Source organism: Leucopleurus acutus (assembly GCF_964270905.1).
Source record: "Leucopleurus acutus genome assembly, chromosome: 2".
Lineage (NCBI taxonomy): Eukaryota > Metazoa > Chordata > Mammalia > Artiodactyla > Delphinidae > Leucopleurus > Leucopleurus acutus.
In genome coordinates, this window is record NC_139143.1 from 2,065,724 (window position 1) to 2,080,916 (window position 15,193).

At 62.3% G+C, this 15,193-nt stretch overlaps 1 protein-coding gene across 1 annotated transcript; it reads left to right on the top strand.

Moving 5' to 3' along the window:
* The first annotated feature begins 1,809 nt into the window (after positions 1-1,809).
* TMEM9 (transmembrane protein 9) lies at positions 1,810-14,373 on the top strand. Its single transcript, XM_082865762.1, has 5 exons — positions 1,810-1,908; positions 2,921-3,012; positions 6,881-6,989; positions 8,948-9,079; positions 14,122-14,373. The coding sequence occupies exons 1-5, from the start codon at positions 1,843-1,845 to the stop codon at positions 14,266-14,268; spliced, it is 546 nt and encodes a 181-aa protein (XP_082721888.1). The 5' UTR covers positions 1,810-1,842; the 3' UTR covers positions 14,269-14,373.
* The last annotated feature ends 820 nt before the right edge of the window (positions 14,374-15,193 follow it).

Genomic DNA, 15,193 nt, shown 5'->3' on the forward strand with positions numbered 1-15,193 from the left:
AAGAAGGTCTCCACTGCCACATAGGAGGTGTATGGGGGGGGGGGAGGGAGGGTGTCTTTCCAGTGCCTGAACTGTCCCTTCTGCCCCCACGGGACAGGCATCCTCTCTCTGTCCCAGCCTGTTCCCCAAAGCAGCCACTCTGACCTCCAGAATGAGCTACGGTCTCCATTGACAGAGCCCCCACTGTTCCAGGTGCTTTGCACATATAGATTCGTTATATCCTGAAAGTAGGTCATATTATCCCCATTTTATGGATGTGGAAACCGAGGCTCTCTAAAGGATAAGCCAACCACCCCAATTCTCACAACTAGTACGAGAGGAACCAGGATTGGTGCCCTGGTTGGCCTAGGGCCAAAGCCCACAAGCTCTGTGCGCCACTGTGGTACCTCCTGCGGGTCCTCCGGCTGGCGGATTTTAAATCTACCCAATTCAGCAAACAGGGACTCTGCAGGCGGAGGGGGTACAGGGAGGGACACATATCAGTAGGAGGGACCCAACGATCCCCATAGGAAGTGCCCACTACAATCCACGGTACCCCCCCCCACAACGGAATCCCAGAATATCGACTGAAGGGTCTTTGCATCCAACGAACTCCTTTCACACAAGGAAGCAGAGGTGGGAGAGGGGAGATGTCTTCCAGGTAACACCACTGCTTAGTGGCAGAGCGGGACCAAAACCCAGGTGTCTTCACCAGGGTCGGTGCCCTAGACTCGGACAACTCCTCTCTCTTTCCTTTGCAGCTGGACCGAGCTCACCCCTGCCCCTCAGCGGCCCGGACCTCCCCCGCCCCCCGCACATCCCGCCCCCATCTGCTGGGTGCAGAACCAGCACCAGGCGACCAGGCTGGGAGCTGCGGGGGCGCACCCTTCACGGGCCCAGCCCGCCCCTCGCCGCCCCGGTTCCTCCTCCTGCCGGGGAGGGGGAGGAGAGGTGGGGCCGCCCTCTGCAGCAAAGATGCGACTCAGATAACATCTCCAAATTGTGGATGAGGACGGAGCCCTTGGATCTGCTTTTATCGTTACTGTTGTTACTAGCTTATTGTTTATCAAGTGCTTTCTCTATAAAACGGCAAGACTGAACAGCTTAGGCCCGCTCCGACACCCTGGATTTTGAATACAGGGAGGAGGGAGCTCGGCGGTGGAATTCTGCGGCCGCAAGGAGGCCACACCTTCCCAGCTTCTCGTTCGCTTGCAGACGCTCCCTTTTCCTGTATGGTAGGGTTGAGAAATGCCTCCCTCTCCCTTGCGCGGAGCCTCGGCGCCCATGCGGAGGCGGGCCTTGTTGCCTTGGCGACATCCCCAGCAGCCAATAGAAGCTGGAGGGGCGGGGCCGGCCGGGTCCTGTGCTGCCAAGGCGGGGTTCGCAGGTTAGCAGGCGTGCGTTGGGGGAGGGCTGCGGGGGTCGCGGGGGTCGCGAGGGCTTGGGGTACGGGGCCCGCGGCCTGGCTGTGGGGTTGGGGCTCCCAGACTTCGCGCCCCAGATTCTCCTCGGCCGGAGCGGGAGGAGCTGCGGGCGGTGATGAGGGAGGGCGGAGGAACGCGAGATGGGGGTCGCTGGCCGGCCTTGTCCGGCGGACCCGAGGCCCGCGGCCCCGCCCAGGAGGCCCCGCGGCCCGGCGCGCCAGGTGGGCTGTGGAAGTCGAGGCCTGGGGGAGAGGGAAGCGCCTTCGCGGACCAGGCTTGGAAGGCCCAGGACCCCGGGCCCAGCTCCCACCCGCTTACCATGCCCGAGCAGGGCGGTTCGCTCCGGGGCCGAGGGTGCTGCGTGGCCGCCCGCCCCTTCTCCGCCTCAGTATTTCTCTTCCAGGTGGGCGGTCTTGCCGGCCCCGGAAGTCTGAGAAGCATGAAGCTCCTGTGTTTGGTGGCCGTGGTCGCAAGTCTGCTGGTGCTCCCAGCCCAAGCCAACAAGGTGCAGCTCCCATGCGCGACCACCCTGCCTGCGCCCCGGCATCCCGGGGGGGGCTGCTGCTCCAGCCCGGCCCCTCACTCCCCTTCGGGCCGTGCCGGTGCATGTTCTCTCGGCCCTAGGCTGCAGGCCTCCAGGAGAGGGGGCGTCTGCGGGGCACGCGTCTCGATCTGGCACGCCGGAGGTGGAATTCCGGTCAGGGTTCTGTGTTTGGGGAAGTTGTCTAAGTTCTCAGTACCTTCTTGCTCTGCTCTTGGGTGCCTACTGCCCTAGTCGGAGCTTCCAGTAGCCCAAGGAGTGGGCGTAATGTGAGGAGTGTGAAGTCTGCACAGATTGCAGGTTTCTGGGTGGAGGGGACCCACCCCCGAGCTGGGACTCGAGGTAACTTCCATTCCTTAGGGGTAATGGCCCGGAGCTGGGTTTGGGTAGGTCTCTGGAATTCGAGATTATGAAGGTCACTGAGGCTTTGAATCCGACTGAGTCTCGGTTTGTTTCCACTTCCTCCTGGGAATGCTAATTCGAATGCAAATTTTGTGTTGTTGTCTCTGACCCATTCCAGGGAGGGAGAACTTCCAGAGGGGTTGCTTGAGTGTTTCCGTGGAAGCGTCCACTTTTTCTGGTTCACCCCAGCCTTCTCCTTCCCTGCTCCTAACCTAGGAAGTTGGAGGTGGGGTTGGGGGAAGAGGCCAGCCGCCAAGACTGCTGGAGCCGGGCACACACAGGTGTGAGGCCCAGAGCAGAGGCCTGCCACCTCGCTTACTCCTCCCCCAGGCCCCCACCTGGGAGTGGCAGCCCTGGGTAGCCTGTGAGTATCATTCACGCCCCCAGACAGTTTCTCGAGGACCCTGTGATGTAGCATCCTTCCTGCAGAGGTCGTTCCCGCTGAACTTGGGCATGGGGGCAGGTCAGGAGCGTTCATATGGTCACCTTGTGGAACAGGGAACTGCAAGTGGGGAGTCTTGCTAGAACTTGAACCCAGGGGCCCTGCGCACCTGATATGTGCTTTCTCTCGCAGAGTTCTGAAGATATCCGGTGCAAATGCATCTGTCCACCATACAGAAACATCAGTGGACACATTTACAACCAGAATGTGTCACAGAAGGACTGGTAAGGCATTGCCCAGGCTGGCCCTTGAGGTTGTGGGTGTTGAGTGGGGTTCATGGACCCCTGGGGGATAAGCTTGCTCTCCCGCTTCTATGGAGAACCTTACAAAGGAATGTTTTGTCCCTGGTCACACAACCGATTAGAAATAGGGTCCGCGTGTCTTTAATTCCAGCTGAGGGGTTCCTGGTCAGAGGAGTGGATTTTGATTTGCTTTTTTTTGCGGTACGCGGGCCTCACTGCTGTGGCCTCTCCCGCTGCGGAGCACAGGCTCCGGACGCGCAGGCTCAGCGGCCACGGCTCACGGGCCCAGCCGCTCCGCGGCATGTGGGATCTTCCCGGACCGGGGCACGAACCCGTGTCCCCTGCATCGGCAGGCGGACTCCCAACCACTGCGCCACCAGGGAAGCCCTTTGATTTGCTTTGATGTGGGTGTTTGTTCATATCTGCAAAATGGTAACAGAGAAGCCGGGAGAGGTAAACACTAGAGCCACATACCGGGGGATCTTTCGCCTACTTGCGTGCGCTTGGCGAAGCTCTGTTACACGCGTCATTTGATGCCAGTGTCTAACCACCTTGTAAGGCAGTGGGATGGGTTGTGTCCCCATTTTAGAGCTGCAGAGATTGAGGCCCAAAGAGAATTTACATTATACTCCTGGAGTCTTGAATTCATTTCTGGATGCCTCACTTCAAAAAAGAGAGAAGTAATCAAAAAATCATTCAGAGAAAGGGCATCAGCTTGTTGAAGGCAAGTTTCAACATGCTCTCCTGGAAAGAACGGTTTAAGGAATTATAGTCTGAGAAGGAGAGGACTTGGGGACACACGCAGCTGAGAGGGCAGGAGAGGGGCTGGCGTGCTCTGAGGCGCACCGTGTGGTTTGGGTGTAGGACTGGGGCCAGCGAGGAGAGCTCCAGGGAACCAGATTGAAGTGAGTTGAGGGGGCGTTTCCTGTGCAGGCCGTTTGAGGAGCAGGGGCGCCTCATCCCGGAGGGCTCTGAGCGCAGGTGCGGCGATACCTGCATCTGGTCCCCGTGGAGCGGTTACGCCACACGGGGGAGCCCAGGTCCGCGTTGCCTCTACTTGGTCAGGTGTCAGGATCACCAGGTGGGCTTTGAGAGAATACAGAGTCCCAGCACCCCGTCCGCCATGATTTTTGGGTTCTTTTTTGTTGTTGTTTTTCCCAGCTTTATTGAGATGAATCAGACACGTGGCGTTGTATAAGGTTACGTGATTTGATACATGTATCTGTTGCGGAACAAGGTTAGACAACGCCTCCATCGCCTCACAGGGTAACCGTGCAGGTGTGGGTGTGGCAGAACATTTAAGACCTACTCTCTCAGCAGCTTCAAGTGCACGTAATTGTTAACATGTATTGTTAACGACAGTCACCATGCGGCACGTTAGACACCACCCCCACCCCTCCCCCGCCCAAGATTTTGATTCAGTGAGTATGGGGGTTGGGGCATGGCAGAAGCTTTTTCTTAAATAAGTGATTGTGCAGCAGTTGGTCCAGAGCAGCATTTGGGGGTTTTGAACCTGTCCAGCTCTGAGTGTGTGATTTTTCTGAGAACGCGTCTGGTTAGAGGCGGACTCTGGATCGACCCTGCCTGCCTTTCAATCTGGCTTTGCTCCTTGTTCATTGTGAAACAAGTTACTTAATCCCCAGTGTATTCAGTTTCTTCATCTGTAAAGCGGTGGCAGTATTTTGAGTATTAAATAAGAGTGTGTGTGTGTGTGTGTGTGTGTGTGTGTGTGTGTGTGTGTGTGTGTGTGTGTATGTGTGGGCTCACGCACACTTGTGCAATGCATGTACAAGTAAGTATAGCACTTAGAACAGTTCCCAGCACATGGTGAGGCCGTATAAATGTCGGCTGATAGTATTAGTAATGTATATTGTTATGCCTTCCTAGAGGCCACGAAGAGGCCGACTGATGCCACAGCCCAAGAGGGAAGCCCAAGTTTCCTTCTGTCTTTGCCTGTCCTGATGGAGTTACAAAGCCCCAGGACCTGGAGCCCTGGGGAAGCCCCTATGACCTCCTTGTATCTTGTGGTTACAGTTCAAATAGCATCAGGAATAAACAACTAGATTGTCTCAGCCCAGACACCAGCTACATCCCTCAGGCACCACCACATTGTACCAGCACTGTCTCTGCACTGGGGCCAGAGTAAGGCCCCAAGCCAAGCGTGGATGCCACGGAGGACGGAGTCCTACCTGGACCTCTCAGGCTGTGGTTTATCTCCTTCCCCTGGGAAGGCAGCATTAGGGGGCTGCCTGAGGAACAGTTCCACGAAGGCTGGTGGGTGGAACCTGAGGCTGGGATGTAAGACCCCAGGGTTCTGGGACCCAGTGACCCTGGCCTGTCAGGGAGGGGAGGCATCGCAGGCTGCCTGGAGCCCTGCAGGGGAGGGGTGGGGCCTGACCCTGTGATCCTAGACCTCAGGCCAGGGCCAGAGGAGACCAGGTGTGTCCTCAGGCCGCTTCCGCATGGTCCCTCCACTGCGAGGAGGACACCTGGGCCCTCCCCTGGTGGAGGGGTGTGAAGCCAGGGTGTCTGAGCGGCACAGGCCACGTTCCCGTGTTGCAGGCGCTCTGCCGTCTCATGCTGGGGGTCCTCGTGCCTGTGAGGGGCAGAAACCCCGACACCTTCTCCCTGATGGTGGAGCTCCCGAGGAGTGCACTAGAGAGACAGTCCCAGAGCTGGCTAGTGCGGTGTCTCTCACACTTCTAAAAATACAGGCTTCAAACAAATCTGTTTTGGAAACACATTGTGTAGAAGTCAGGACTGCCCCCCGCTGAGCAGAGCGTCTGGGGCCCCTCCCTCCCACCCTCCGCACAGAGGGCCCTGGGGTGCCCCAGGGAGCACATTTTGAAGGACACTGATAAACACACACATGTCCTCACGTGTCCATGACGACACCGAGGCCCAGAGAAGTTACACACATCACCTGCAGAAGGCGGAGACTTAACCAGCTTGCCCTCCGGTAACCCTCTCCCCTACGGCGCTATCACTGATCCCCAAAAAGGGACACGTCACGGTTTCACTCATTCTCTGGGGAGAGAACACATCCCTGTGGGGAACCCACACGTCCCACTGGTGCACCAGAGTGACCTTCCAGACCCAGGGAGAAATCTGGCCCTCAGAGGCTGGTAGAGGCCGCCGGAGAGGGGAGGCCCCAGGAGTGATGACCCAGTGCTGGGTGTGGACCTGGCCCTGTCCGGCGGCCCCTCCCCGGGCAGGGGCTGAGTTACGGCAGGGAGCCACGTGCCCAGCGCTGGAAGTGGGGTCGTCAGAGGTTCGGGCAAAATCACACCCTCCACATATGGACTTTTCGGGGGAACAGAGGCTTGTGGAGGACATGCCAGCCCTCACTGTTGGCGCCTCTGCCAGAAACCCCGCCTGAGCCTGAGGGCCCCTGGGACAGCCCGGGCCAGAGCTGGAAGGGCCTGGAGGGTCATGCGGCGCCAGCCCTGCAGCTCCCAGAGGTGCAGCTCCCAGAGGAGGCTCGGGCCCAGGGCACCAGCCTCCTGGTGGCCGGGCCCGGCTGAGACACAGCAGTGGGAGGGGATAGGGAAGTGGGGTTCAGAGATGTTGAAGACGGCAGAGTCACTGGCTTGTGGTGGATCCGTGGGTCAGAGGAGGCCTGGCGGAGGCGCTGCCTGCCACGGGGACAGACCCTGGAGCCGAGGGACTGGGGTGGGGTGGGGGTGGAGTCGAGTCTGTGCCGCTGGGACACTCACCCGGTGAGTCGCGGAGGGCCAGGGCCTCGAGAGGCTGTGGGTTGGGAAAGGGGTTCCGCCAGCCTGACCCTTCAGAGATCCTCCCCTCCCTGGGGAGCTCCCCAGCTGCCCCTACAGCCCTCTGTCTGTTGCAGCAACTGCCTGCACGTGGTGGAGCCCATGCCGGTGCCCGGCCACGACGTGGAGGCCTACTGCCTGCTGTGCGAGTGCAAGTACGAGGAGCGCAGCACCACCACCATCAAGGTGCCCGGCGGCCGCCCCGCCCCCCTCCCTGGGGGGCCTGCGTGGCCCCGCCCCGCCCTCCGTCCTGTCCTGTTTCCTTCCGCAGCGTTGCTCGGGGCTGGGGGGGCTGGCTCGAGTCTGGCCTGGTCGCAACCCAGGGACCCCCCTTCCCACCCCGCTTGGGGCCGCTCTCCCCTCTGACGCCATCACACTCGCGGGGGACCTGGTAGGGGGGTTGAGACCCCTTCCCCCACGCTTCCCGTCTTCCTCTCCCTTCTCGCCTTCCGTTTGTTCAGTAGACATTTCCGGGCCTCCTGCTGTGTCCCGGGCACCGTAAGGGATGCTGGAGCGGAGGTAGCCCGCCCTCCGGAGCCTGCAGTCTAGTTAAGCTTCCAGAGCTGCGGGCCTGGCAGGATGGCCATCAGACGCCCCCCTTGCTTCCCCTGAACCCCATTCTCATGGGCATCAGTGAATTCAGGGGAGGTGGTGGAGTGGCCACCAACACACAGTGAGGACATGGAGAGGCCTGGTCCCTGGTCCCCTGCAGGCAGACGATCCCCCAGCACCACCACACCCCAACCAGGGCGAGCCTGGCCATGCTTGCCGATTTCCAACATAAGCCTCTCCTGGTCCAGCTCTTAAGCTTATTTCTGCGTGTCTGGTGAAGGGTCTGGAAATAGCATCAGGAAAGAACCCACAGGAATTTGGCAGCAGCCCTGAGCCTGCCCTCGGGCTTCCCTTTCGAGGTTCTTTTGGAGGGGAAGTGGTCCTCACTGCTGCCCTCCCTGCCTGGCCCATGGCGCCCATCCTGTCCCCTCTGACGTGAAGGCGGTTGCCTGTCCACCCTCCCTATCATCACCCCTTCCCCTCTGAGCTTATCCACTGGCCCCACGCTTGGGGGACCAGGTCCCCAAGACTTTAGATTGGAAGGGACTTCCTGACGTGGGAACCTCATCAGATACATCCTAATCCCCCAGTTTCCCTCTAGTCCTTGCTAAGAGACCAGAGAAAACCCCCTCCAGCTTCAGCCCCCCCCCCCCCCCCCCGCTTCCTGGGGTACAGGCAAGAGTTCTGATCCTTCACCCTGGCTGAAGATGCCCCAGTCAGGGAGGCGTGTGGTCCAGCTGGACTTGGCTGTGGACTAAGCTCGGCTCCCGTCACAGCGTAGACACGGGGCTAGGGTCGCCAGCGACAGATGGCAGTTGGGGAGCAGAAGAGGCTTAGGAGTTGCGGTCACAGCAAATCTGGGTTCCAGGCACATCCACCACTTGGTATTCTTGGGACTGAGGGTGATGGCGTGGCCTGGGGGGCTCTGCATCAGGTGAGTGTCAGCCCCTGGGGGGCATTTGGAGATGGACTGTGGCCCCAGTAACTGTGGTATTACTGACTATGGAGGGCAGTGTCCTGGGGAGTCCTGCCTAAGGTGCCCAGAGTACCCACACTGGGAAACATCTCATTAGCTTCCTTGACTCTGTTTTTCCTGTAAAACAAAAATGACTGCAGCTTGGGAGGCTCTCCAGGCCTGTAATTCTGCCCCAGCCTCACCTCCTGCTGTGACTGATGGGGGGCGGGGGTGTCTGTGGCCACCTGCTTGTCCCCTCTGCCCCCTGACGGTGACTCGCCCTCTTGGGACTGAAGCTCCCACCCCGTCACCCTGTGCTGCCCTCAGCAGGGCTCGGTTCTCCCCGCTCTGACGGGTGCTCCCCCTGCCCCCGTCTGGCCGGGCAGATTCCCGTCCCCGCTCTCCACTCCTGGGGGCGCCTCATCTGTCATCTTTGTGCTGCCAGAGAACTGGTGGCTCTTGTGGGGTCCCGACCACCGAGGGCACGGTCAGCAAAGGTGGGGTGGGTCGTTCTCCGCGCCCGCGGTCTCCTGGCCTGTCTGCAGGCAGCACTTGGGGCCACGCTGCCCGGTGAAGACAGACTGCAAGGGAGGGGAGCGGCATCCCGCAGGGCAAGCTGGGTCCCTTCCGCTCGCAGGTCATCATCGTCATCTACCTGTCGGTGGTGGGCGCCCTCCTGCTCTACATGGCCTTCCTGATGCTGGTGGACCCTCTGATTCGAAAGCCGGACGCCTACACTGAGCGGCTGCACAACGAGGAGGAGAACGAGGTAGCGGCCCCTCTGCCCACACGCGGCGTCCCTGGGGCCTCGGTGGGCGGGCGGTCTGCCCCTCCCCCAGCGCTCCAGTGGCTCCTCTCCCGTTTGGTGTCCTGTGCGCCACCCGGACCGCAGTGTCTCCTCAGCGGGGGCAGCCTTGAGTTTTCCCTGATTGGCATCAGGCAGCTTCAGCGCACGGGTCGGGGAGCCTCCTTGTCGCCCTGCATTCCTAGCAGAGGGCCAGTGAGCCCGCCAGGCAGCCCCATGTGGGTGCTCAGACCTTGGTGTCAGGCTGACGGTGGACTTGGAGAGTGGACCCAGAGTCAGGGGAGCCCGGGGTGGGACACAGGAGGCGCAGGCAGCTCTGTGGGAGTGAGAGGTGGTGTGTGCCGTGCAGAGCTGCGACGGTGTCAGGGGCTCCTGGCCTGTGCCCCTCGAGCTCGCCCCCTCGGGCCTGCACAGCCGCCACGTGTGCCCGAGACAGCAGTGAGGGAGGAGGGGCGCCCCAGAGCGTGGCATCTGCGGGCAGGTGGGGCTCAGGACGCTTCCTGCCCTGGGGACCGGCTGCGCGCAGGTGCGGAGAGCTCGGCCTCACCCTGGTTTACGTAAAGCCGGGGTGGAAGGGCCACAGCCGGGAGGTTAACACGTGTAAGAGGGACTCTTCCTGCAGAGACACAGGTGAGCGAGGTGAAGGGGTGAGTGGTCACTAGAGCACCAGGCTTAGGCTGCAGCGCCGGGCGGCTGTCGCCCTTGAGAGCATCTCATGCAGCGGGTGGAGCTGGGAAGGGCAGGTTCCCGCCAAGAAGAGGGGCTGGGGCTCAGACCTCAGCGTGAAGCTGCCCGGCCGGCCGCATGGGGCAGGCGTGCACACGGCCAGGGAGGGAGGGGGCCTGGCCCATCCCTGGACCCCATGGCCCCTCGGGGGTGGGTGGCCCCAGCCTCCTGCTGACACGCGCCTGGCCGGTGGCGCTGGGGCTGGGAGGCAGGCATGGGGGGGCCGGCAGTTGGGTGGTCTCTCTGCCCAGGAGGAAATCTCGCGCACCTACCTGGTTATTAACGCGCGGTAACAGCGGCTCTGCTGGGGGCAGAGCGGCGCGGGTGAGTACCCCGTGATTAGGGGATGCGTGCGGTAATTGCAGCCCTGGCTGGGGAGCGGCTGAGAGATGGGCCATGATTACACGGCTCCGCGGCCTCCCCGGAATGCGTGCCACCTGGCTGCGGAGCCCGAAGGGAGGGCAAGCCGCACGGCTCTTTACGGGCCCCGCCCTGGGCACCCCGGCTCGCCCCGTCCCTGTTTCTCTTCCTCCTGACGTACTCAGGTCCTGCAGGTGCCCCGTGTAGACAGACGCACAGACCTCGGGCCCGCCCTCAGGGGCAGAGCCCCCGGTCAGGCATGCGGGATAGAAGGCTGTCAGGGGAGGGGCGGGGGAAGCTGGGGCTGACTTTTCCTGGGTGTTAGTGTGGGAAGGCTTCCTGGCAGCGGGGCTCTTCCTGGTGTGGCGGGGCCGCTTAAGTGCTGGGGCCGCTGGAGCTGAGTGGAGCGGAGACCGCGGTGGCGCCCGGGCCTGGGGCCGGCAAGGGGAGGAGGCCCTGCCTGGCTGAGCTGAATCTCTGGAAATGCCCTGAAGAGCATTTCCCTTCAGGGGGATGGGGTCCCCCCAGGGCGGGGGACTTAGCTTTCACCCCAAGAGGAAGAAAGCCAGGCTCTAGGCCTGTGCAACTCAGTGACCTTGAGAAGGCTCCCCTCCACACCCCAGGAGTCGGGGGGTCGATCGCATCCCAGCATGGGGGCCCTTTGGCTTCGTCCCCCCATTCCTGTAGCCGGGAGCTCCTGCCCTGGGGCTCGAGGACAGAGAGGAAGGGGGCCTGGCCCACCGCGCTGAGGAGATGAAAGCCCCGCTCCCTCTGAAGGTGCCAGCCGGCCCGGTGGGCCCTTGGTGCGGGGCGCTGCCTTTCCTGATTCCAGCAGCATCAGGACTAATCCCCCGGCTCAGACGCCCTTTGAAAGGAGGAAGCCAGCCTTTCTGCCGGGGCAGAAACGGCAAACAGAGCTGTGCTAGATGTGTAGGTTTGGCTCCTTTAAGAGAGAGAAGGAAGGGTTCCTACAAGGCTGTGGGTGTCTGTGGGCCTCAGCTCTGAGACCACAGCCCACTGGGCGGGAGTGGGGGAGAGAGGGGTGTGCAGGAGTGATGGCAGCCGGGGTCCCTCCCTTCCCAGGGCGGTGAGGAGCCCAAGAGGGACAGGGCCCTCGTCCCCCTGAGCCCAGAGCAGGAAGGGGGACGAGGAAGGGCAGGGCTGGCGGACGTCTCTAGAACGGCCGTCAGGACCTCGTGGCCGAGCCGTTAGCAGCGTGGCATTGGGATTGTGATCCTGGGCCAGAGTCCCAGCTCTGCACTCGCTGTCCTGGTGTTTAACCCTTCGGTTAGTTTTCCAAGTCTGAGCTCCTGTCTCAGCGTGGTTGCCGTGATGCCGTGTGTGCGGCTTTACAAGTGTTTGTGCAGCCCTGAGAGCAAAACCTTTCACTGGGGCCCTGACCTGAAGGGCCGCCCTCACTGCAGGCAGGAAGGCTGAGGGATGGCAGGGCCAGAGGCCGGGGGCAGGGAAGCCAGCCCAGAGGGCTTGAATGTGGGGCTCGGGAGACACGGGTCCCAATCCTGTGTGACCTTGGGCAGCAGAGCCGCACATGAGAGTCACGTGGCCCACGAGCCAGTCTCGTGAGCCTGGGAATAATCCAGGTGCAGCACAGAGAGCGCCCGGCGCCCAGGGCCGCTCATCCTCAGGCCCGTCCAGCCCCGGTGGCAGGCGCCTCCCTCCTGCCCTCGCTGCCCAGAGGCCCAGCTCGGGGGGTAAGGGGGTTGGAAGTGGTAGCATCTCTCCCGTGGCAGAGCGGGTGAGGACCGGGCCCCGCTCGGAGCGTTTCTGGGACAGGCGTGGCGTCTCTAATACCCGTTAATCAGACTATTAGCGGTGGAAGCGCAGAGCCTCTCAGCCGCAGCTTTCCCGGCTTAGGACCTGTTTGTCAAGACTTTACATGAAGGAAAAACAAGTGGTCCTGTGGAAATGTGGTGAATTTCAGCTGTCCCTTCACGCGCTGCTCTAGGCTCCCTCTGCTTTCCCTCCAGACACTCTCCCGATGGGACAGGAGAGCAGCTTTTCCGCCCCGCCAGGCCTGCCCCCAGGCTCCCAGGAGGACGAGAGTGTGGGCAGGCCGGCGGGGAGAGAAGCCCCTGTAGCCCCGGAGCCGGGATAGCTCGGTCCTGGGGGACCAACAGCCTCCCATGGGGGTCTCCAGTGCCCCCTCACCTAGACGGCCACGCAGAGGCTGGTCCTGAACCGGGAAGGGGCGATCTGAAAAGTAGCGACACCGGTGACCTTTCAAGGGCAGGTCCCCCCTCCTGCCTGGGGGCTCCTGGAGTGGGTCTCACACTGACAGTTGCTGTGAATTGAGCGCCTGTGATCTGCCAGGCACCGCTGAACGCTGTGCGCCCACCGTCCCCGAGAAGACGCTCCTGCAGGCTCCATCCGTGGGTGGGAAGCAGGTTCAGAGGACAGGGCGTCAGCCAGGGTCGTGCTCCAGGTCAGAGCCCAGGTGCAGAGCTGGGTGTGATGCCACAGTCATCTTCCCACCGTGACCTGCTGGGGAGGAAGGAAACTGAGCACCCCGCGGGCTCCAGCTTGACAGCAGTGTGCTGAGGACGTTACACGTGTTACTGTATGTAACCTTGCCGTACCCCGCTCCTGGGCATAAACCGTGTGTCAGGGTGTGGGGCGCCACCCACGAGGTCCTGAGTCACGACCAGCACTGAAAACTGAGATGGAGCAGGGTAGAGGGCGTCAGGGGGCGTCATGCTGAGTGTTGTGTGTGCGCGTGTGTGTGTCTGTGTGTGTGTTTAGAAAAGCCTGAGAAGACCGGGTTTACTAAGTTGAAGCTTGGGGAAATCAAGTGGCTTGTCAGGGCCACACAGCCGCTAAGTGGCCGAGGCCGGGAGGAGGGGGCAGCTGTAGAGCCCGGGGTCCTGGCTTCGACTCTGATGCGCCGGCACCTGCCCCTGAGGTGCTGCCGTGGTCCTCGTCCAGCCTGGCAGAGCGGGCTCCTCGGGCTCCCGGGCTGAGGGCTCCCGGGCCGAGGGCTCCCTGGGGGCAGCGTCCGTCTCTAACTCACCCTGGGCAGAGCTCTGGGCGGCAGTGACGACCTGCCAGCCTCACCGCCCGCCGCCCCCATCCCCCGCCCCTACCTCCCCAGCCTGGCAGCTGCATGGCAACAGAAGCTGTGCCAGCTCGGGGCATTGGAAGCAGAGTTGCAGTTGCTGGGCGGCCCTGGGCTTAGAGAGGTGTGCTAATCCCTTAAGAGGTGTGTGGCAGGAGATGAGAGGCAAGGGAGAGCTGGGGAGGAAATCCCCCGGGCTGTGGGCCTGGCCCTTGGCTCCAGTTCCCCCCAGAGATCAGGTTCGGGTCCTGCAGGAAATGCATGGGCTCTGGAGCTTCAGAGGCAGAGAAGTGGTAATTAGGAGGAGATGCTGCCTTTGACAACAGCGGCAGTTCTGAGGGCTGGGGGGGGGGGGCGGGGGGGGGATGGGGCAGAGCGGGGAGGGCGGCCGGAGTGGCTCTGGCTCTGGAATGGGAACGAAGGGCGAGCTCGCAGCTCCACCCTGCAGACACTGTCCTTCGGGGAGTGAGCTGGGGTCCCAGGCCCGGCAGAGCAGGTCCTGGGGGTCTCCCCACTGTCCTGGCCGTGGCCAGCAGGGCCGAGGGGTTCTGCAGTCCGCTACCAGCCGTGGGGGCACGTGGTGCCTCTCCTCGAACGACAGGGTCATCGCGTCCTCTCTGCTGACCCTCCGCGCTCCTCTCAAGGGTCAGGAGTGAGTCTGGGGCGCGGCCGGGCCTGACCAGAGCCCCCGCTTCCCAGCCCCCGCCCATCCCGCAGCCGCGGGCGCCCTATGCTGGATGGGCCCTCGGGGAGGCCTTTGGGGTTGCTCTCCTGGCACTGTTTTCCATGTCAGGCATTTGAGACCCCCCGGCTCGCGGTGCCAAGCCACTTCTTCTTTCCACAACAGGACGCGCGCTCTGTGGCGGCTGCCACCTTCTCCGGGCCCCGGGCGAACACAGTCCTGGAGCGCGTGGAGGGAGCACAGCAGCGGTGGAAGCTGCAGGTGCAGGAACAGCGGAAGACGGTCTTCGATCGGCACAAGATGCTCAGCTAGGCAGCAGTGCCGCCGGGCCATGGTCAGGGCAGGGCCGGAGGCCACACAGAGCTGGCCACTCTCCCCACTCAGTGCTGCCCTCCGGGTCTCCCCCTTAAAGCCCGGGGCGTTTTTCCTTCTCCCTCTGTTTTGACATGTGCTCAGCTGCATAATCTAGGAAGAGCGCTGGGCCCATGGTCTCGGTTTGCCTGCACAGGTGGTCTTCGGGGGGGAGGGCTGGGGGCCTCGGGACTGGAGCGACCCTGTCACCTTGCTCCCTCCTCGCCACCCTCCCGGCTCCAGACCTTGGGAGCTCGGTCATCAGGAGCTGAGTGTGGGACAGGAAGGCACGGCCGGCTTCCTCCCGGCCCGACTCCTCGGCCCTGGCCCGGCCTCACTCCAGCCCTCGGGACGGCTCTGCTGGGAAGGCTGATGCCACAGCGCGGCCGTCGTCCTCAGGGCACACCTGGACGCTGTTCCGGCTTCTCTCCCCCTTCCTCTTCTCCCATCAATGCAGGCAGAACCAAGGACCCTGCTCGCTCTGCCTCCTGGCCCCCACTCCCACTTCGGAAGCCAGGCAGTGCCCCCCCCACCTCCCGCCCCGGTCTGCAATTGCTGAGCCGTTGGTGGGACCACAGGACCCCGAGGCCGAGCGGTGGCTCTGAGCACCTGGGCTCCTATCCGCAGATTGACACTTGCCCCTGAATTTCATTGTACCAGTGCATGGAGAGGAATGTCATCCTTCTGTTACTTGTAAATCAAGGAAGCCTCCTGAAATTGTCTTGTCTCACTTTGTGGATCTCAAGAGACTTCAAGGACTACGAGTGTTTCACAAGTGGACCCAGAGAGGGGACAGGAGCATTGTCCTTGAGGGGTCCAGGCAGAGAGGCAGGGCCCGCACAGTCCAGGTGGCTGTGGCGGACGGAGCCCACGGGGGGCCTGGGCG